The 22,300-nt window shown below is 39.7% G+C and overlaps 1 protein-coding gene across 1 annotated transcript in view; it reads right to left on the bottom strand.

The window, feature by feature from the left end:
- LOC122650470 (E3 ubiquitin-protein ligase RFWD3) overlaps positions 1 to 18,005 on the bottom strand; it is a 32,798-nt gene extending 14,793 nt beyond the window's left edge. Inside the window, exons 1-9 of the mRNA XM_043843884.1 lie at positions 17,563 to 18,005; positions 11,575 to 11,653; positions 11,389 to 11,478; positions 11,187 to 11,303; positions 10,861 to 10,960; positions 10,287 to 10,342; positions 9,682 to 9,792; positions 9,448 to 9,587; positions 9,303 to 9,342 (exon numbers count right to left, since the gene is read on the bottom strand). Of these exons, the coding sequence (XP_043699819.1) occupies positions 9,303 to 9,342; positions 9,448 to 9,587; positions 9,682 to 9,792; positions 10,287 to 10,342; positions 10,861 to 10,960; positions 11,187 to 11,303; positions 11,389 to 11,478; positions 11,575 to 11,653; positions 17,563 to 18,005 (1,176 nt within the window). The remainder of the gene's footprint in view (positions 1 to 9,302; positions 9,343 to 9,447; positions 9,588 to 9,681; positions 9,793 to 10,286; positions 10,343 to 10,860; positions 10,961 to 11,186; positions 11,304 to 11,388; positions 11,479 to 11,574; positions 11,654 to 17,562) is intronic.
- Between the last annotated feature and the right edge of the window lie 4,295 nt (positions 18,006 to 22,300).

The following is a 22,300-nucleotide window of genomic DNA, read 5'->3' as shown; positions in this document are numbered from 1 at the left end:
CTCCTTCTTCTTCCTACTTGGTGCCGCATCACCTGGTCAAGTGTCGGTGGGTGTATACAATTAAGTATCATCATGATGGTTCTGTTGAACAGCTTTAACCCCGCCTGGTTGCTAAGGGATACACCCAGACCTATGGTGTTGATTATTTTGAAACCTTCTCTCCTGTGGCTAGGTTGAATTCAGTTCATCTCCTTATTTCTATGGCTATGAATTTTGATTGGCACTTATACTAGTTGGACATTAAAAATGCCTTTCTTTATGGTTAGTTACTCGAGGAGGTTTATATGGAGCAACCTCCCGGGTATGTTGCACAGGGGTAGAATGGTGGATGTGTGTGTAAGTTGCACAAGGCCATTTATGGGCTGAAACAGTCTCCTCGAGCATGGCTCGAGATGTTTAGTTCCATTGTGACTGGCTATGGCTTTTCTCAGTATTTCTCAGATCATTCAATGTTTGTTCGTCGTCAAGGAGAGAAATTGGTTGTTCTTGTTGTCTATGTAGATGACATAAATTGGTTGTTCTTGTTGTCTATGTAGATGACATCAGTGTCAGGAAATGATGAGTGGGATCAAGGAGGTGAAAGATTACTTACAGCAGCATTTTCAGACTAAAGACTTCGGCCAATTTCACTACTTTCTTGGGATTGAGGTTATTAGAAGCAAAAAGGGGATCAGCCTGTCTCAAAGAAAGCATGTGTTAGATCTCTTGACCGAAACTGGTATGCTTGCTGCAAAACCAGTAGATATTCCTATGGATCCTAATCAAAAATTTGGAACTGATGATGGTAGAGTCTCTTAAGGAAGTTCACTCCTACAGAAGCTTAGTTGGAAAGCTATTATACTTGACCATTACTAGGCCGGATATATCTTAAGATGTTGAGGTTCTCAGCCAGTTCATGCAATTCCATTGTAAGTCTCATCGGGATGCCGCTATTCGGGTTCTTCGGTATTTAAAGGGTGCTCCTGGGAAGGGGCTTATTTATCGTCCCAATAGACATGGAGCTTGTTGCTTACTCTGATGTTGATTGGGCAGGTTCGGCTAGTGATCGTCTGTCTACCACAGGGTATTGTACGTTTGTTGGAGGAAATCTGGTTACGTGGCGAAGCAAGAAACATACCATTGTTGCCAGATCCAGTGCTAAGTAGAGTATAGAGCTATGGCTCATACTACTGTTGAGTTGATGTGGGTTAGGTCTCTTCTACTTGAGATGGGGTTTCCAGTTCCAACTCCTATAAAGATGTTTTGTGACAACCAAGCAGCCATCTATATTGCTAGTAATCCGGTCTTTCATGAGAGGACCAAGCATATTGAGTTGGATTGTCACTTCATTCGTAGTGCCGTCTTGGAGAAATTGATTGAGATACCATTTGTCACTTCTTCGGATCAGCTAGTTGATGTGTTTACCAAATCTTTATTTGCTCCTAGTTTTTTGGTCTTGTTATAACAAGCTAAGCATGGGTGATATAAATGCTCCAGCTTGAGGAGGAGTGTTGAAATATAAGTCCAAGGGCAATTAGGTCTATTTACTTTGGTTTGTTTTAGTCCTTTATTATGTCAGTTTGATGTAGGGGCATTATTATCCTAAAGTTAATTTTATTTTTATTATAAATACTAAAGTGGCAGGCCTATGGGTAGAACAGAATGTTCTACCCGCAGGTCCTCTCCTCTCCTCTCTTAGAATTTGTGTGACCCCTCTCCATTCTTCTTTTCTTCTTTCTTCTTCTTCCTCTTCTTCCTCTCTTCCTCTAGTCTGGTTATTAGTTCTTGATATTCTAACAAGATGTTTTTGGGCAAAGAAATAAGGGCTTAGGGCTGATCCTTGATGTAACCCAACCGTAATTGGGAATTCCTTCCCTTGGCCTCCAAAGATCTCACACTAGTCACCACACCCCCATACATATCTTTAATTATATCTATATATTTTGACACCCCTCTCTTCGCAAGAACATTCTGGATTAAATCTCTAGGGACTCTATCATAGGCTTTCTCCATGTCAATAAAGACCATATGGAGATCCTTCTTGCTAGCTCTACATCTTTCATGAGCCTCCTCAATAGGTAGATAGCTTCTATCATGGATCTACCTGGCATAAAACCAAATTGATTGTTATGATCTCTCTTCTCAGACGGCTTCAATAACCTTCTCCCAAAGTTTCATAGTATGACTCATTAGTTTTATGCTTCTATAGTTATTGCAGCTTTGGATATCACCCTTATTTTTGTAGATCAGAACTACAATGCTTCTCCTCCAATCATTATGGCATTTTCCTTATGATCATAATCTTGTTAAATAACTTGGTTAACCAATATACCCCACTACTCCTAGGGCCTTCCACAATTCTATTGGGGTCTCATCCGAGCCTGGTGTCTTGCTTACTTTCATATTTCGTAAGGCTTCTTTAACTTCCACCACACCAACCTTTCGTACATATCTATGATGTGTGGTGTCTTGTTGACTAATGCAGTTAACCGGTTCGATCATATTTGAACAATCTCCATTTAGAAGTTCACAAATATACTTATCCCATCTCCTCACAATTTCCTCATCCCTTACCAACATCTCACCTGGTCGAAATCTCTACTCTTCTTTTCTCTCATTTTAGCTATTTTATAAATAGCTTTTTCCCCTTCCTTTGTGTTTAGATTAATATAGAGCTCCTCATTTTTCCTCGCCCTAGCCAACCCCACCATCTTCTTAGCCTCGTTTCGGTCATATTTGAACAATCTCCATTTAGAAGTTCACAAATATACTTATCCCATCTCCTCACAATGTCCTCATCCCTTACCAACACTCTTCCATCATCCCCTTTTATACATCTCACCTGATCGAAATCTCTACTCTTCTTTTCTCTCATTTTAGCTATTTTATAAATAGCTTTTTCCCCTTCCTTTTTGTTTAGATTAATATAGAGCTCCTCATTTTTCCTCGCCCTAGCCAACCATACCATCTTCTTAGCCTCGTTTCTAGCCTCATTATACCTCATTTTATCTTATGTTTATATAGTCCGTTGCCATGTCTTAAACCTCTCTTTCTTGGTTTTGATGGCTGGTTGGACCTCCTCATCCCACCACCCAAGATTCTAAAACTTGGGTTTTGACCAGGTTTCAACCAGCCAGAAACCGAGATATGGTCGAAACTGGTCAAAAACCAATGATTTTTTCCCAGCTAACTCGAGTTGGTGGTTTTGAGGCCCAGAAATGTCTGCCTAATATCATTTAAGTAAATGGTTTCATTTACTTAAGATCTTATTCATAAATAACTAAATACCCCCTATTTGAATTTTGAACCTAATAAAAATAGTTTAAAAAATCAAATTCCAAAAGGATAAAAAGTCACCCCCCCCCAGTTCAAGAACAAAAACTGGATTTTCGGCGATAAGAGAAATTTTCAACTTTCTAATGTTGGGGTTTTTCTCAAATCTATAAATTCCATAAATCTTAATATGGTAAAACATTGCTAAAAACCAAAAGTGCGGTAAAATATTCATTTGTTTTGATGTCTATAAAATTATTTTCATTCAGAGCCATTTTTGACAGCATTTGCACACACCAAATTAACTTTGACCGGAACATAACTCCTTTAATATAAATCAGATTTAAGCAATCTTGGATTTGTTAGAAAGCTTTGTTTCAAAATGATGTACTATAACGTAGCTAACCGATTAGTGAGCTTCACCGGGCAGCTCCACCGAGAGTTGCAGCCAAGTACACAGTGGGTCACCAACACCTGTGTTGCGGCAAAGCACACAGTGGGTGGGAGGCACTTTGTCTGTAGGAGAGGGGTCAAAGATGGAGTTATGGAATATTGGGTATGAGTGTCTGTAAGAGATGAAATTGTGCAATGGGTAGAATCACAGAATGTAGCTGTAGGTGGGTGGGGTGTTAGTGGCAGGTGAGAGAGGGTAGGGTTCGAGCGGCTCAGAGAAGAGAGAGATTAGTGTTAGTGGCTGAGAGAAAGAGGACTGAGAGAGGGAGGCCAATCGGTGAGGCAATCGGTGAGTGAGGTGCTAGTGGCAGGGGGTGAATAGAGGTGAGAGAGTTTAGGGTTCGCGTGGCTCGAAGACGGGAGTCTGTGACAGAGGTGAGTCTTTGATAGTGGTGCTAGTGACGGGGGTGAGAGAGGGTAGGGTTCAAGTGGCTCAGAGAAGGGGGTTTATAAGAGGAGAAATCGATTAGGTCAATGGTGACTGTGAGGTCTATGCTTGGGATACTCGTGATATTGTGGGGAGTGCGAAAGAGATCGTGAAGGGGTCGTAGTAGGGAGATTTGGAGAATCATGGTAGGGGTGAGAGAAGTTCGTCGGTCTGAGGGAAGGAGAGAATCAAGGAAGAAGAGGCGGGGGCAGAATCGTGGTAGAGGGTGGGAGTAGGTCGTCGGTTTGAGATAAAGAGAGAATCAAAGAGTAAGGTAGAGGCTTTACGAAGAGGGAGAATCGAATGGGGGAGGGGGTTCCATACTTGGTCAGGGAGGGTCGAGGGTTTCACCAGCTAACTCCACTGTAGAGGCAGACTTTGTAAAATCTTGATGGTGGAAAACCGTTGCAGTGGTGAGGCCTTAGAAGATGAGACGCCGGTGAGATTGTCGGGTTAGCCACCTGAAATGAGAGCAAGACGCTCACCGGTCTCTCTGGTCTCAACGAGAGACCCTGCGAATGAATGTTACTGTTAAAGCGAGAGAGAGCGTCGTGTATCAGGTACTGTAGCGAGAGCCTCACCAGTGATACGAACAAGGAGATCATGGGTTAAAACAAATAAGGTTAAGGGAAAATTTCATGGACACCCTTTGCATTTTGGTCGAATAGCAGAGACACCCCCAAAAACTTTCAATATATCACAGACACCCCCTTATGTTATGACTTTATTACTACCACTCCATTAGGTCTGTACAGTTAAGTGATGGTTAACTCTTTCTTAATGGAGAACGTACCCTTATCAAATGGTGAACTTCCCATAATACCCTTAAGTTTAAAACCCCAAATAAACCACCATTCATCATCGTCTTCAATGCTTCGAAGACAGAAGAAGGAAGAACCGAGTGAACAGCAGATGAAAACCTGCAATCCATGCAAAAAAGCTTGGATTTCTTTGTAAGGTGCATCGTCGAAGCATCCCATGCAAGACTGGTATGTTTTTCCCACTTCTATTTGTCCTATTCATCTCATCTACATCACAAATTCTAAGCTCTAGAGTTTTGAATAGGTACCAAATCCCAGACATTAAAGCTACAGAATCGGTGAAATCCAGACAAGTTTTTTCACCTTCTATTTGATCCATATACAGCAATCATAAGAGGTGATGGTCTTTTTAATCTCCTTCACAATAAATCTGACTAAAATAATGCCATAAACTATGGCAGCAACCTAGAAACCAAGCTTGAAACATGAATTTGAGGAAAGTTATACCGAAGAACATGAAATTCCAGTTGCAAAAGCCCCAGTTTCTGAGCCACTTAGTGAAGGTTTGGTCTATGGTTCTGGGACCAAAAACTATACAGCCCATAGGTCTATTAATATTGAAGGTAATGGAACACCAGCTGATGGGAGTTTGAACCCTGTTGGTTCATCTAGTAATGATTTAAATGCATCCACATCAGTCAGAAAGTCGAACAACTCTTTTCTAGGTCAAGACTCTACCACTGGACCATCTTATTCCTCTTTCACTCTTTCTTCAGCTGGTAATAATCCTCAAGAGTTAAATTCTCCCATTGCCGATCATTTACAGGTGGATCAAACTATTCCAGTTCAATCAAATGTACTGAGACATAGTGAGTCTGCTCCCAATATGGTTCTTAATGGCACCACAATGGGTGAAATACCTGCAAAGTCTAGATTCCTTTCTTTGTCTGAGAATTCAGGGTTGTCATACTTAGCTGATTCTGATCATTGGGTGGGTCTGGAATCCATTCAGGGTTGTCATACTTAGCTGATTCTGATCATTGGGTGGGTCTGGAATCCTTTTTCAGAAACTCGCAAGGCATTTTGGAAGGATATTCACAGAGGTAACTCACAGAAGTTTGGGTTCATCAATAACTACACTCCATAATGCTTATCCTCAGTTCGAGAATTAATTACCCAAAAAGGATTCAGGTGCCAAATCCCACTTGGTACTGATGATAATATTGTGTCAGTCTATGAGGGTGAACTCACCAGCATAATTGCCTACAGCTTGCTTTGTTGCATGATCGACACAGTTCAGCTGAAGATTTGTCTGAGACAAAAAAGGAGAAAGGAGAAGCTGGTAAAATAATTGAGAATGTGCACAGCCTAATTTCTGCGGTTTCAGTGACTTCATTTTGTGGTCTTCAACCAGTTCTTAATTTAGAGGGATTCAACAGAAGTGTTTCAGCAGAAGAATCATATAACCCTAGTTCTGATGGGTTGAATTTTGTGGATCCCTTGTCATCTTCGGAAGGGCTTCATCCAGAGATCCCTGTTGGGGTTGGGAAGCTACCTGGGAAGGGTAAATATTCAGTTGTTTGCTTGTATGCAAATCAATTCTGTTCTCTTCGAAGACGATGTTGTCCATGCGAGCTTGATTATATTGCATCCCTCAGCCGTTGTAAGAGCTGGGATGCTAAAGGTGGAAAGAGTAAATCTTTCTTTGCTAAGACGTTGGATGATAGAATTATTGTGAAGGAGATTAAAAAGACTGAATTTGATTCATTTTTTAAGTTTGCGCCGGATTACTTCAAGTACGTGAATCAATCTTTCAGTTCAGGGAGCCAGACTTGCCTCGCCAAAATTCTATAGAATCGGTGAAGCCCAGACAAGTTTTTTCAACTTCTATTTGATCCCTATTTTGCCCACATTTAATTCACTTAATTTTCTTTGTTTCAGCTCGCAGGTGATGGTCGCCTTCCTCTGAGTAGTTGCAGGTCTCCAACGGTTTGAGGGGGGAAGAAGATGTTTTGAGAGGCTTTTATTTATATAAGGGGGTTAAAAAGGACATTTCAACTTTTAGGCTAACGGTGCTTAACGTCAAGGGGAAGGTTGATATATTGAAAGTTTTTGGGGTGTCTGTGCCATTCGACCAAAATGCAAGGGGTGTCCATGAAATTTTCCCTAAAGATAAAAGAAAGAAGAATTGATGCCTATATATACAGATATACAGACCAAAAAACAATAACAGTATAAACTAAGGACTCTTAGCTAAGAAATCTAGAATCCAGATTTCCTCAACAAACTCAAAGGCTAACTACATACTAGGCTAATAATAAATACATTCCTCTCCAACTATCAACACCAACATGGAACCTGTTAAGATTATATTTGTTCTATTTAGTATAACCGCAAGGGGGTATTTAGGTATTCAGGTGTGTGATTATGGGCTTATGGGTAACATTGGTTATATTAGGGGTATATAATCTAGAGCCCATGATTGGAATATTCTGCCCAACAACCGTGAGCAGTAGTTCAACATTGAGTTACTGTTGGAGCCAAAGATTGGCCATGGTTTTCTCTCCTCCCTCTTTCCCTGCGATTCTGGACTTTCTTTCCACAGGTACTCTCTCTTATCTCTTCCTCCTTCCTTTTATTTCTTCTTTGTTCCTTCTTCCCTCCTTGTCCTTTCTATACATCATTGTCTTATTCCTCTCCCTTTTATTTTCTTCTTTCCCTTTCCTGTTTCTTCATTTATATTCTTGTTACTGCCTTCCCAACCTACTAGTGGTACTGTGTGTCTGAGAAAACAATCATCAGAGCTCCATATACCCTTCGCCATAGTTGTCAAGGCAACAAGGCGACCCAAGGCGTTGGAGAGGTGCTTAGGCAACAAGGCACCCTAGGCGTGCATTAATGACTATATGTAATATAGCAATGATAATTTTATATAATTATGTTTATAAGCCACATAGAAGCAAAATATCAATATGATATAACTATGCTAGTAATGATCTAATATGAGAACGCCCAAAACATACTATAAACAAAACATATGATATAATGTAAGCATAATCATCCAAAAACAAAGCAATAAACATAAATCAACATAAACTCGTGAAGTTTCAACAAGGCGTGTTGTCGTCTTGGACCCAAGAAAGAGCCTGGATGCCTAGCCGGTGCCTAGAGTCCTAGACTACACCTAGGCGACGCCTTGACAACTATGCTCATCATGATTTGGACTGATATCTTGGGGTTCGCTTCCATACCCTAAAGCGACTTTACCCCTTGAGTATCTTCCCTTAAGGTCCCCTTTGTTGTGAGTTGCAAACCAGCAACTATAGCTTATTATACCTTACTGCTATATCTGATTTCAGAAGTTTGATTCTCTCTCTTAGTCTCTTCAGTTGCTGTTTCAGCCTTCCGGGTGTTGCTTGGTTGCATGTGAATAGATCATTGAGTTGCAGATTTCCCCCCTAAAAACTCGAGAGGATTGGATCACTATCAGAAGAGATACCAAGTTTGAAGCAGGTCCTCCTTGCCGCTGGACAATCCATTCGAAGTTTGAAGACAACCTCAACCGTTGGTTGTTGTTTAAATAACCTTTTTTGCTCAGTTCCAAAACTACCTCTGCCTTTATGTCTAATTCAAACAATATCCTTCAATTGTTTTAGTTCCAAGTATGTCCTCATTCTTTAATTCTAATTCCTTCCCCTAATTAACTACCAAGCAGCCATATAAGATTATGCTTATTTACAGTTCTGCCACTCCCATTTTTACACCTGAAGTAAATTACGGAATTGCCATTATTATTACACACTGAGCCGTTTAGCACTTGGATGGGCCCATAGCGACCTGGAATATCCACACCAGGGATCACTTCATGTATGTATTGGTAAAACAGGGAAAAGAAATGAGATGCAGAGAAGGTGGGAGAATTGGAGAAAGCTTGCGGCAGGGAAAAAATATGTTGTCATGTATGTATTAGAATAAAGGGAAAAGGAATGAGATAAGAGAAGATGGGAGAAATCTTGCAGCAGGGAAAAAATATGTCGCCATAAGTAGTGGCATGATGAGGGAACATAATAACAGTCCCACCTACGTGATTGCTTTTAGGAAGATAATAAATAACACATATACAAACTTATGCCTTTATCAAGTTGTTGGTGTTGTCAGGTTGTAAACCGATGCATGTGTTAGTGTCCACATAACACAGAGCAAGGCATATCACCAGAAAATCATTAAGAATGCATAATTACTTATGTGTTGTATGCATCATGTAGGCCTTGGAAGAACTTCACAGTTTCCTGGTGATGCCACTTGAAAAGAAGCTCATTGCAGTAATTACTTTAAAGAGAAGGGTTGGGGGTGGGGGGGATGAGGTCCCTTAAGCTAAATATATCACAGGAAAAGGACAAAAGTTTTACCGGTAAATCATATGTGAGGACATAGTTGTTCCTTTCCATGCTGAAACAATATGAAAAGAACAAATAGATCAAATATTGCCAATGAAATGAGTACAAACAAAATTATTAAACAGTAGACCCTGTCTGATTAGAGCAGCAAATGTACCTGAGAATTGACAATTTCTTCCCCAAGGAAGCCAAAAGTGCAAGCCTGCTAGAAGAAGGGGAAACATGTATGTCTTTAACTGCTTTTGTATTATGTGGAAGGTGAAGATCTTCTCTTTCATCTGGATGAATCAAGCTAATCTGCGAGAGCACAGGTTTGAACATATTTGCATTGTAGAAGAGTTGAAGCAAATTTAAGGATGCTTATTTTATGGGTAAGCAAAAAAAATATTACCTTGGTAAGCACATGCATTCCACCCATTCCAGGAAGCCTTCGTCCAATAAGCAGAAGTGAGCTAGATGCATCCATACCAAAAATCCTTGCACCGTCTACCAGAAACTCATGCTGCAAAAAAGATTACACCGATTAGAAATAAAGATCTTTTGAAAACACAACAGTCTCAGCACATTTTTAGTTTAGGAGCAGAAGTTCAGTTGTTTTATCTGGCAATATTCCTGAACTCCCCATATGTCAGTCAAGACTCCAGGAGTGAAGAAGAAATATAGAGCTTTTCAAAACACAACATTTTCGGCACATTTTAGTTTAGGAGCAGAAATTCAGTTGTTTCATTTGGCAATATTCCAGAATTCCCCATATGTCAGTCAAGACTCCAGGAGTGAAGAAGAAATAAGGATGATAATTATGAGGATAAAAATGTGCATTTTATCCTTCAAAATCAAATACAGGGCATGCTTGACTATGTCCCCATGAGGCTATCACATTGCCAGTTAAAAATAAACACATTAGAATGAAAAGGTATTTAATAATTAAATTTTCCATTTCAAATTCTCAGTACTAAAAAAAAATCCATATTATAAGAAATAGAGTCAGTATTGAACCTTAAATTCAAAACTGCAACGGGAAGATCCTTGACTGCCAACACCAATGGTTTGTTCTGCAGAAACAAATTATGACAATTGAAAACAATTCATTAGCTCAAAATAGATTGTTTCAGTACCAAGCTCGCTATAAGGATCCAGGATCAACACCAGAAAGTTGTGTGTCATTCTTTTGAACATCTCAAACTTGCTCAAGGCTCACACAAGACATCTATGATTTCTGTTGTGGTATCTAGTACACAGAAATATTTCAAAGGCGAAATCATTGTAAGCAGTGTATTGGAAGTGTTGACTAGTTGATCCACAAGGCATTTTCATATATATGCCAACTAGACTTTGTCACTATTCAAGCAACTGCAGAGTTAGAAGAAGTCGACATCCAATATCAAGATACTGTTCCTTGAAGTTTATTAAAAAATCCTCATATTAAAGCAGAAGCTAGAACCAAAACATATTAGCTCCACTAAAGGACAATCCTCAGCAATATTCAACTATCCTACAAGCAGGAGTATAAGCAGAAAACAAGGGAAAAACCTGTTACTTTGCAATTTTCACCATTTAAAAGAAGGCTTACCAGATAATATTTGTCCTTGAGAGCCCCCGGGCACAGCAATAAATTCAGATGGCCTCCTTTGCACCTGTCCCGGAGACGCAATCACCAAGCAAGTTCCCTTCTACAAAGTCAAAGTTCAGCTCAAACTTCAATTTTAGAAGAGAATTTTCTTGACATGAGTGTTACACATTAGAGGGGCAATAAAAGGCATGAGCAATAGCACCCAATATAGAAGAAATGGCTAGAAACTGTTAAGTCTGTAACCATACAAGAGGGGGGGGGGGGGGGAGAAAGAAATATTCAGCAAGCAGCTAATCAGAAGTTTGTTCTTAGCTAGATAATCTTACAGTCTTCGTTTCCGCCAAAATGGACGCAATACTCTTCTCAGCATGTTCAAACCTACTCTCAGAAGATTCAAGTCTAGATTTAAGGGATCTAACTTCATCCTCAAGACATGCAACTTTCTGCAGACAAGCAAAGCCCCCTCGTTAAAACTGAATAGCTCATGAACTACTTCTATGAACTCATGCCTATGAATCTGGATCTGACCTTTTGTGTGTTATCATCAACAGCCACTACTCGTGATGCATAAAGCACCCTGATAGCACTCAATGTGTACTTCTTATTGCATTGAGGACACTGAAGAAAAAAAGGGAGGGAGTTGAACATGTAAAAAGTGTCCACAGAGTGCAGACCACGATAGGAACTGAGAACCAATGGTACAAAGAATGATACCTTTGCATTATTTCTTCCACATTGTATAATCCATCGCTCTACGCAAGACTTGCCATATAAATGTCCACAAGGAAGACAGCTGCAGCTCTCGAATATGAAAATCAGATACTGGAACAGGAATAATGGAAAAGTAAAACCAGGCATAAAAAATCAAAGAAGCATCACACCCTTTCCCCTCCTGATGGATGTAAGAACAATTTGGAATTGGAAGGCATGCAAAATGAAGAAGCAAGAGAGCAGAAAAATGGGAGGGTTAAGGAAAGGTAAGCTCAATATTGAGAAGCATGATAGATATAGGAGTTACAAACAACTAGATTCCATAAATCTTTTTTTTTTCCTGTTAGTTGATTAAGCAATTTTTGGAACTACAGTTCCAACTATAGCATTCACAAGACTCGCAAAAAGACAGTATAAATTCTGTTATCTTGCATAGTTAATTGTAGTTAAAACCCCACTACAGACCTATATGTGTTCATGAAAAAACAACTCATTGAATACCAATTGATGGGGGACATGACTCATTAAAAAATAGCCCGCCTACAAGATTTTCTGAAAGGATAACTTTTTTTTGGGTAGAATTTTCTGGAAGGATAACAAAATACACAAGATATACGAGTAGGGTACTGGGTTCAGAGAACACATCAATTGTGATTCAAATTTGGTGGAAATTAAGAATTCTAGAGAGAAGCATATAAGGTTCCTGACATGAGATTGATTAGCTTGATTAAGGGGTTTGGATGTCTGAGTAAAGGATAGGTATGAACACCCACCTTGACCCCATTACATTCTTCAGTTCTGGCTCTGCCAATACTACACCCTTGGTTCCAGGCTCAAGTGATGCGGCGGGTTCAAAAACCCTAATTCTGGGTCACTATATGCGTACCCAAGTGCACAATAGCAAATAGTAGAAAGGCAATGGCAGAACTGTAAATATTTCAAATATGCAAGGAGTGGCAGAACCGTAATTAACCAGAATAGGAAAGGGTGACTAAGGTAGATAAGAGAAAGAAAAGAATAATACTTGCCCTTAAGGCCCCGTTTGTTTGATGGGGACTTAGGTGGGGTGAGAGAATTGGGGTGGGATGATGCAGGGCCATCGGCGGCCACTGGCGAGCCCATCCCAGGCCAATCAAGCACCCCACAAGGTACCAGCTTAGACCCAGGCCCCCGGCCTCCTTGGCCCCCTGACTAAGCCTGCAGCCCAGGAGAACTAGACCTTGCATGGTTTGGCCAGGCCTAGCCTGCGTGGGATATTTTTGTAAGGGCTAATGTGGCCCAGTTTTTTTATTTAGTCTCTTGAGTTTTTTATTTCTTTTGAACATCTAGGTAGTTAGTTCATATTCCAAGGCAGCATAAGCGCCTTCCATTATCAGTCTTGTTTGTAGTTCCTATGTCCTGGGAACAGTTTCCTACAGCAGTTGACCAACATGAGAGCAATGGTGAATCAATAGAAACTCGGTTGACTCACTTGGAGTAGACCTTTGACACACCATTCAACATGATGCCACTATCTTTTGCACCACCGCAGCAGGACACAACTAGTCCCCATGTACCAATAGAAGAAACAACTGAAGAAGAGTCATTCGAAGGCGAGAATACTGAGACTGTGGTTGAGGAAATCAGCCAAACTTGTGAGGCCGAAGTTTAACAAGTCATCCCCGAATCTGCCCCAGTGATTGGTCTTCCTCTTGAGTTGCCTGTCAATGTTGTCCTACACCTTCCAGAGGCTGATCCTGAGAGTGACAACATAGTCCCAATGGAAGTTTGTGACACTTGTGAAAGTGAGCATGGAATAAATTGAATTTTCTTTGTAGCAAGTGCAACCAGGGAGTCTCAATTGCCCAGCAATAGGAACAGTCACTGTAATGACTGTTCCAAACCTGCCATTACAGTGATCTTAATTACAATCCTGTTCTTAACGAAGATAAGTGAGTGTTCAACTTCTAGCATCTGCAACTCCTATCTTCAGCCTACCTATATCCTCATTACAGCAGCCTGTTCCTATACTTGAATCTGAGTTTATAACCATTCTACTACCACCTTTTAAGGTCTCAAACAACCTGAACCCTCTTGGGTTGTCCTCCAGATTGATCCTGCAAGAATCCTCATTACAACCATCTTCATTACAATCCTAGTCACTTGGTGATATAGGTAGGCTGAAGATAGGAGTTGCAGACGCTAGAAGTTGAATAGTTTTACCTGCAGTTTCAAGAGGACAGGTCTGATGAGAGGTTTAAAGGTGAGGAATAAGGGAGAGGATGGAGATGCTCAATTGATAACGAAGATAAGTGTAGAACTGGAGATCCACCAGTCTACCAGCCTTGGAGTCCACCTTGGCTGCCACCAGAGAGATCCCTCTGGACGTATTTTGCTGAGTCCCACAGCCACTTGAGATCCACAAGTAAAACTCATATGAGAGCAAATTTAAAATTCTGGAGGTTAGATAGAGAACACTCCCCATGATTTGTATTTACAGAGAAGATGGCTGAATCTATTCTAATTACAATCCTAGTCATCAAGTCTAGACATAAAGAAGGGGTCGTTACCAATGACATTAAATACAAAGAGACTTGAAAACTTAAAAAGACTTAGACTAGGAATACGAAAAGTTGATCTAAAAACTAAAAGATTAATTAAACTTCCTAGGAAAATAAAAAGGCTAATTAACTACCTTGGGAATACAAAAAAGACTTTAAGAAATGTAAAGACAAAGACTAAATAAAGTTGGGTCCACGTTGGCCCTTACAAATTTTGAGAGGGAAAGGATTGAGGATGTGGGAGATAGACCAACCTTAGGTGGGCTGCCACTGTCACCCAGAACAGAACACAACAGAATAGGTATAGGTACTAATGAAACTGAAATAGAACGAACTAATGAGAAGAAGAAGAGATGGAAAAAATAGAGCCAACATGGAGGGGTAATAGGTCATAATAGAAGAAGGGAAGAAAGCTCTCGGCCAACAGTACCACACACAAACTCGGCAATTTAATTCATTCATTCAATCTCTTAAACTGAGAATCGTTAGCTACATCACATATATAGACTTAAGCAAAGAAATCTTAATCCCAACCATAATCTGAAACAAACTTTAACACTAACTCAAACTCTTAATTTTATCTAAAACCAAAACAAATAGGACTCTTCTCCTACGTTTGGTTATCCCCAATAGCAAATAAATAAACTGCAACTTAAATAATAACCCCAAAAACTAACCCCTACCAACCCTTGTTAGTCTAAAAATCCAGGTTGGGTCGGTTCCATTTTGATCTGGGTTTCCAGATACGAGCGTATCGATCCAACCAAGACAACTCTACTGCGTCACCAAGCCAGTAAATTCCTGATACCTGCCAGGCACTAAACATAGCTATAATGCTATATAAAATTTTGAATATGTTTCAACAGGTGTGAATGTGTGATAACAAGAACCTTGGAGTAGGCAATGGCAATGGCAATGGCAATGGCAATGGCAATGGGTAGCCACAAATTTCACTTGTCAAATGTTCAAGGGAGTAGACCTATATATAGAAGTTCCACCTCAATGACAGGCCTAGATTGAAAATGAATCTGACAACTGGTTGTTAATTCGAATAGGTGGGGTTTGGACATGTGATGGAAGACAAAAGGAGTATACGTCTTAATAGATTTTATAGTCAGTGACTGAGAAACTATTTAGAGGGCCGACCAAAAGTTTCGACACTCCAACCACTGAAATTTTATACTTAGTTTAGCACTTTAGCATAGCTGTCAAGGCATCGACTTGGCGTCCAGGCAGAAATCTAAGGTCAAGGCGGCAGGGCGCCTTACAGGAGTCAAGAAAGGCGACACCTTAGCACGCCTTGTGGCCAAGGAGTTTGCTTTATGTATGTGTGTTTTTTTTAACTTTATATTCTGTTTTTTTTTTATTCCATTTCCTTGTTTATCACCCGCGGGTCTACATATCTAAAATTTACCCTGCTACATAGAATCAAGGCTATAAATTGGGGGGGGAAGGGTTACGTCCATTCTACGCTGAAACAGAAATCCTCAAGCTCAAAGTCTCAAATGGAAACACTTCTCTCCAGCTACTCCGGCTCCGCGAAGCTCCTCCTGCTACTCCAGCTTTGGCGAACACTCCTGCTACTCCGGCTCCTGAAAGGTAAGTGTTTGAGTTTATTGTTGTTGTTGTTCTTCTTCTTCTTCTTCTTGTTCTTTCTCCTTGCTGTGATTTTTATCTCTTCTTATTTCTCCTTGCTGCGAGGTTTTTGTTTTCTCTTCATCTCTTTAGTATCCCCCCCCCCAACCTCTTTTCTTCTCATGATTTGGGGCCAGCAAAGAGAGATATTGATCTCTCTCAGTTCTTCATCAATCTATTTCAAACTTTGGGGCTTGAATCAGCACTTAGGAGCGATCTATATCTCATACGCTTAACCTCAATCATCATCCCTGTTGAGAGATTTCTCTCTTGAGAAAATGTGCAACCTGCAACCACCGCTGGATTCAGTTTCAGAAGCTTATAACATGAATGCCATTTGATTTCTGGGATTACTTCTTGCTAGATTCAATAGGCCTTGGTGTTGCGTCAGAGTACATAAAATTTCAGGTTAAATCGAGACCTATCGAGTGATATATCTCAATCAAAGGTGTTCTGGTTCTACTGCCCCATGGGTAAGGTCAAAGGTTGAAGAAGGCCTGATGTTTTTCTTTTTCCCTCCTTCTTTCTTCCTTCTCTGTTTAAGTGTTAATCGATTCTTTTTTTCATAAGTATTCTTCTTCTTCTTCCTCTTGTTTCCTCTTTTTTCGCCTTTAGTTTCTTCTTTTTTTTCTTTGTATTTTTTTCTCTGTTACTGCCTGCTGCTGCTTCTTCTTTTTTTCTTCTTTCCCCCCCTTTGTTACCGCCTGTGTATTCCCTGTGCAGTCTTGACACTGAGTGTTGATGATCCATACACTGGTGGTATATTTGGAGCTGCGGATGACAACATGGTGCTTTTTACAATTTACACTTGATCCATCAGACAGTATCTCTTACTTGTTGCTCGTTAAGCTAATCATAATAACTTTAATTTAGTACAGCATGTCTTGCCTAGTGCCAACTGCCAAAATTATTTCTGTTTAATATCATCTTTTTCCTTCAAAAACAAGTTCTGTTAGTTTCAGTGTACTGTCACTGGGAAAGATGGTTTCAAGTGATGTAATTTTCAGTGACATAACTACAACTGGTTAATGGTAAATAGAACAATGTAGGAAAAAGGAGAGGGGGGGGGGGGGGAAGGGAATAACAACACTTGGACGCCTTGGTTGCCTAGCCAACCACCTTGTCGCCTAAGCTCTTAGGCGCCCCTCCACCGCCTTGGGTCGCCTTGACAACTATATAGTTTAGTAATAATTCATTACAAACCACACCAATCGTAATACGACACTTTCAGCCACAGAAAATCAAGGCCAGAAATAAAAGGATATGCTTGAACCAGGAACGACTGGAACATTTTGGTACATGTTCCATGGGTAAAAGAAATTAAAGCAGTACCAGAGAATTAGATATTCTTGGAAGTGGAAGCACCTGCCTTCCCGGACACACAGGCACATGAAATAGGAGAATAAATCAAAGACCTGCCTAATGCACACTCCTTCAAGAACCAGCCTGGTGAAAACTCTATGAACACTTCCAGACACAAAACCTGAGACTATACCATGTTCTCGTTTTATTCCAAAGGCACTGTGAGCGGAATTGCCCCTTACCCTCATAAGAATGTTAATGTATCACAATAATTGTAGAAATCGAAAGGCATATTTGACAATAATCACCACACGAAAAGACTGGAACCCCGACTGAAACGGTGTCGTATAGATAATGACAACTACTGGATAGAATAGTCGTTACAAAGTTTTGGGTACACGATTTTGCTCTTCTGTCAAGCCAAATCAAATACGTTAAAGAAATTCTAAGACAGTGCATGGCAAAGAGTAATTGGAGGGGTTTTAGAAAGCAAGAGGGGGGAGGGGATTCGCACCAGAGTTTATGATCGCCTTCGGCAGACCAAGGCTCCATGCATATAGAGCAACTGGTACCATCCAAATCGCTCCAATGTAGCAGTTCCCCGTCATCAATTTCTTCCCTTTCAACTTTCCTGGCCGACGAGGAAGACGCTTCTCCTTGTTCTCTTCTTCCGTAATCATCTTCTACATCGACAACTTCAGTTGCGTTTTGGGGAACCTGAGAAGTCGAGACATTTACTTCTTCTGCGCCTAAAAGTGTTACGGATTGAACGGAATTTGAAGAATGGTTCCGTGAAACCCTTTCCATTCTTATAGGCGGAACGTAATCTTCATCTCTTTCTTCTTCTTCTTCTTCTTCTTCAGAATCTTGTGCTAATTCTACGAAATCTACTAAATCGGGTGTCGCTGCGGTTGCATCGTCTTCCATCCATTCAGAGAGAGGAAAGTTGTACGGCATTGCGATGGAAAGCGAAAGAGACTAATTTTTTTTTTTTTTTGGTAAAGAAGCGAAAGGGACTAATAAGAGGAGAGTACCATTTTTTTTCTTTTGCCGAGTGATATTATGACAGTAGCCTCCCCGTAGTCCTAAGAAGTAACACGGCAAACGCAGCACGGAAACAGTTTTTCTGTTTCTTTGTTTTCAAAACTTCTTGTCCCTTACAAGACAAACAGCGTCTCAAAACACGTAACGGGGAATCGAATCGGTCTTGCCGATTCAATCAAAGATTTTGTTCAACGAAAAGGTCCTGGACTGATGGTATTAGTCACCGCCCATCCCAATACCGATATGGATCACATTGTATCCTACGACTTAAGGGAGTCAAACGGTGCGGTTTTGATTATACGGTGCAGTTTTGATTCGGTGCACACTTTGCAAGGTAGAAATTAAAACCGCACCGGATAAGAATCATCCAAAATCATAATTGTTTTATATGCAGTACGATTTTAGCGGTTTCTATTCGATTTTCGTTATCCAATTTACATGCAGTTTGTAATACCGGTTTCACCTTTGACCCTTTAATTTTATTTTTCATATCCTTGTTATGCAAGAGAAACTATATTTTTTCATACACATCTAATTCTAGGCAAAGTTCACTTGGACATGCTAGTTGCAATGATAATTTTATGTGATTACTCAAGGCCGCAAAGTATCACAAGGGAAACCAACCTAAGGACATCACCAGTCCATACCCCACTCAATTCATTAATAAAGTTCACTAAGACATGCTCATACTAAAACCTTTCAACCCTTTGTAGACGCTGAATTTTGGCACCTTGGAAATGTGACTCAGCAATGATGATCAAAGCCCGACTGGCTTGCGTGGTGACCAAATGGTATAAAATTACCAATTTACCATTACCCCACTTTTTGTAACCAAACTGTCCCAAGTAGAGCCCAAATCCCTATAGTAGCCTTATTCAACCATTTTAAGCTCACATGTGAAATTTCACTCCAATCTAACATCTTTTGTCAAAATTACTATTTTACCCCTGGCCTAGTTCTCGGTATCGGGACTGCCCGATTTGACCCAAAACACTTTGGATGACCTTATTTGGTCATATTAAGCTTTAATGTAAAATTTTGGCCAATTCGAATAATTTTTGTGAAAATGACCGTTTTGCCCCTGACCTAGTTCTCGGTATTCAAGCCACCGATGCGACATGAAATCATATTTATAACCTTTATTTGGTCATATTGTGCTTACACGTAAAATTTCATGTAATTCCAGTATCATTTGGACTTTGATCGGTGTGAAACACCATTTATGTGTTTTCCTCGATATCCATGCCACTTTTAGGCAAAATTCGGCCATATCGGCCACACGGATGGTACGTAAGTGTTGAGACCTTCGTGACGATATGTGGCGCGTCAAAATCGGCCATTCAGTTTTGGAGACATTAGCATTTGAGTGTGGACCTTTAAAATGGAATTTTTAAAATGTTTATATAAAAATTAAACCGGGACACACTCCCACCATTTAGGCTAAACCACACAAGGCCCAGCACTCATGCCCACTTGTGCATGTGCCCAAGTCAAAGAGGCTACACCGGCCTAGGCACACGCAAGCCCCATCTGCCCACCCTCCTTTCCCCTGCCATTAAGGCCCCAAGGGTCCTTGAGACCTTTCCTCGAACAATTTTTTTTTTTTTCTATAAATAGGAGGTGTTTTGGAGAGGTTAGAGACCTAGAAAAATTCAGAAAAAAAATACCTTCATGAATTTCACGATCCCCTCTTTCCATCCATGCCATAAACCCACATATCATGCTTCTATAGACATAAAAAATTCCTCAAATACCCCTTGTTCATCACTCTTGCCATTCGGGGCAACCACACTTGGAGCAGCTTTCAATGCCTTTCGGCAATAATTCCGGCCATCCAAGGATATGTAAACTGAGCCCAGACTCTTCCACGCTTCAAGGGTAGTTTTTATATATTTTTAATTATTTCTATGTATTTCTTTTGATTTTCTTTAGCTAAAAGAGGTTGTTTTCAGTTAAAAAATCTTCAAAACTATCACAAGAGTGATTAAATTCTGAAACTTTTAGGGAAGATGTTCCCCACTGTGCTTGATGTCCATTAATTTTCCCGAGCTCTAAATCATGTTTTATGTGATAATTTTGCCCCTGTGAGTATTTTAGAATTTTATGAAATCTGAACCTGTGGGTGGGGATTTGGACAAAATCATTCTAACCATGTTAATCATGTTTTGATTAGTGGTTGTGGGCGCTAGTTTGATCCAATTCAGATCTGTGATAGGGTTTTGTATTTTTCTTTGTTTTCCCTTATTTTTAGTATTTCAAAAAATATAAAAAATAGTATCAATGCATAAAAATTCATAAAAAATTATGGGATACATATTTCATCAGGATTGATTTTATGGGATCATTAATCACTGACATGAATATTTGATCATTTTCATAGGTGTTCCCTACCCTGTTAGGGACGTAGATGTCATTTTTCTATTTGTTGTGAAAATCCAAGAAAATTAGAAAATATATATTTCTAAGCATTAAATTATGTTTTAAGTTGTTTTAGAATGTTTTCATATCCATACATGCCCACCATTAATCGTGATATGCATAAAAAGTCATTCTTGCCCTTGGGTGTACTTTGATAATTTACCAAATGCAAGTCCAATGTGCCATTCTGTAGGCTTATTTGGCATTTTTAGTAATTCTAGGATGTTTAATGACATATCAAATGCCTGAAATGACTTAGAAGTGCTTGTCCTAGCATTTTTACCATTTTGCCCTTTAGGGGTATTTTGGTCATTTTGTGACCAAATCATGTTTAGGGCTTCGAAAAGATTTTTATCACTTTATTTGCATGTGTTGACTTTCACAAGCATGTTTTAAGTATACGTTTACATTTTCGTGCATTTTTGTATTTTTGCCGTAGCATTGTATATATTTTAATGATTCGCATGCATGTTGTTAATCATGTTTTAATCATTTCAGCATTTAAATGTGATTTCTTGTTTTTGTACATATTTTTGTCCTCTAGGGGCATTTTCATAATTTTGGCCATTTCAGCTCTACATAATCACCTAACTTGGAAGTAGTATTTAGTATTAAAACATTAATTTTAACTACCCTAATTAGGTCCATAAATTTCAACAAAGTTAATCAAAACACACAAAAAAATAGTTTAATTAGGTGCATAATATGTATAACACAACAATATACAATAGAGTTTGGTCTAGGAAGACCGGTCGTCAGCCGGGCTATTGCTGGGTGCCTAACACCTTCCTAGTCCATAACTTGACACTTACCTAGAGATCTGGAGCAGACCATCCATTGAGTCATTGGAGTCAATTTAGCATCTTTCTGTGAAGGACGGGCACGTTTGTGGGTCCTAGACCTTAATCTAGGTGGCGACTCCCTACACCATCATTTTGGCCATTTCAGCTCTACATAATCACCTAACTTGGAAGTAGTATTTAGTATTAAAACATTAATTTTAACTACCCTAATTAGGTCCATAAATTTCAACAAAGTTAATCAAAACACACAAAAAAATAGTTTAATTAGGTGCATAATATGTATAACACAATAATATACAATAGAGTTTGGTCTAGGAAGACCGGCCGTCAGCCGGGCTGTTGCTGGGTGCCTAACACCTTCCTAGTCCATAACTTGACACTTACCTAGAGATCTGGAGCAGACCATCCATTGAGTCATTGGAGTCAATTTAGCATCTTTCTGTGAAGGACGGGCACGTTTGTGGGTCCTAGACCTTAATCTAGGTGGCGACTCCCTACACCATCAACAATAATCCCCACGCCGCTTCCATACACGGAGCACACTCCAAAAGAGGTAGCAGATCGATCTTCGTCCATTGTACCTACACCCTTCATGAATTTGACACTCAAAGTGAAATTCAAAAAAATCTCAGTAAGGAGTCATAATATTTTAGAGTGCTTAACCTCATTCTTAAACAAATAAGAATATTCCTAATCTCTCGGTTTTCTACCCAGATTCTATTTGGTTAATCAACGGTTTTTCAATTTTAAATTGAACCAAACCGGTAATAGAATCTATGAAATCAGAATCGCGTCATTTTTATACGGTCGATTCCGGTTCCAACAATCAATTTCGGTTCCATTTTAACACCCTTAATTTTACCTGCTTAAGATTTTATACCATTTTCCCTTCTTAGTTTTTATAGCATCTATCCAGTAACAATATCGATCTTGGTACCTTAATCCATTATCAAAATGGTCTAGAATCGGTCCCAATAACCCTAGAAT

Source organism: Telopea speciosissima, chromosome 2 (assembly GCF_018873765.1).
Source record: "Telopea speciosissima isolate NSW1024214 ecotype Mountain lineage chromosome 2, Tspe_v1, whole genome shotgun sequence".
Taxonomy (NCBI): domain Eukaryota; kingdom Viridiplantae; phylum Streptophyta; class Magnoliopsida; order Proteales; family Proteaceae; genus Telopea; species Telopea speciosissima.
This window is presented reverse-complemented; position numbering and strand designations above follow the sequence as displayed.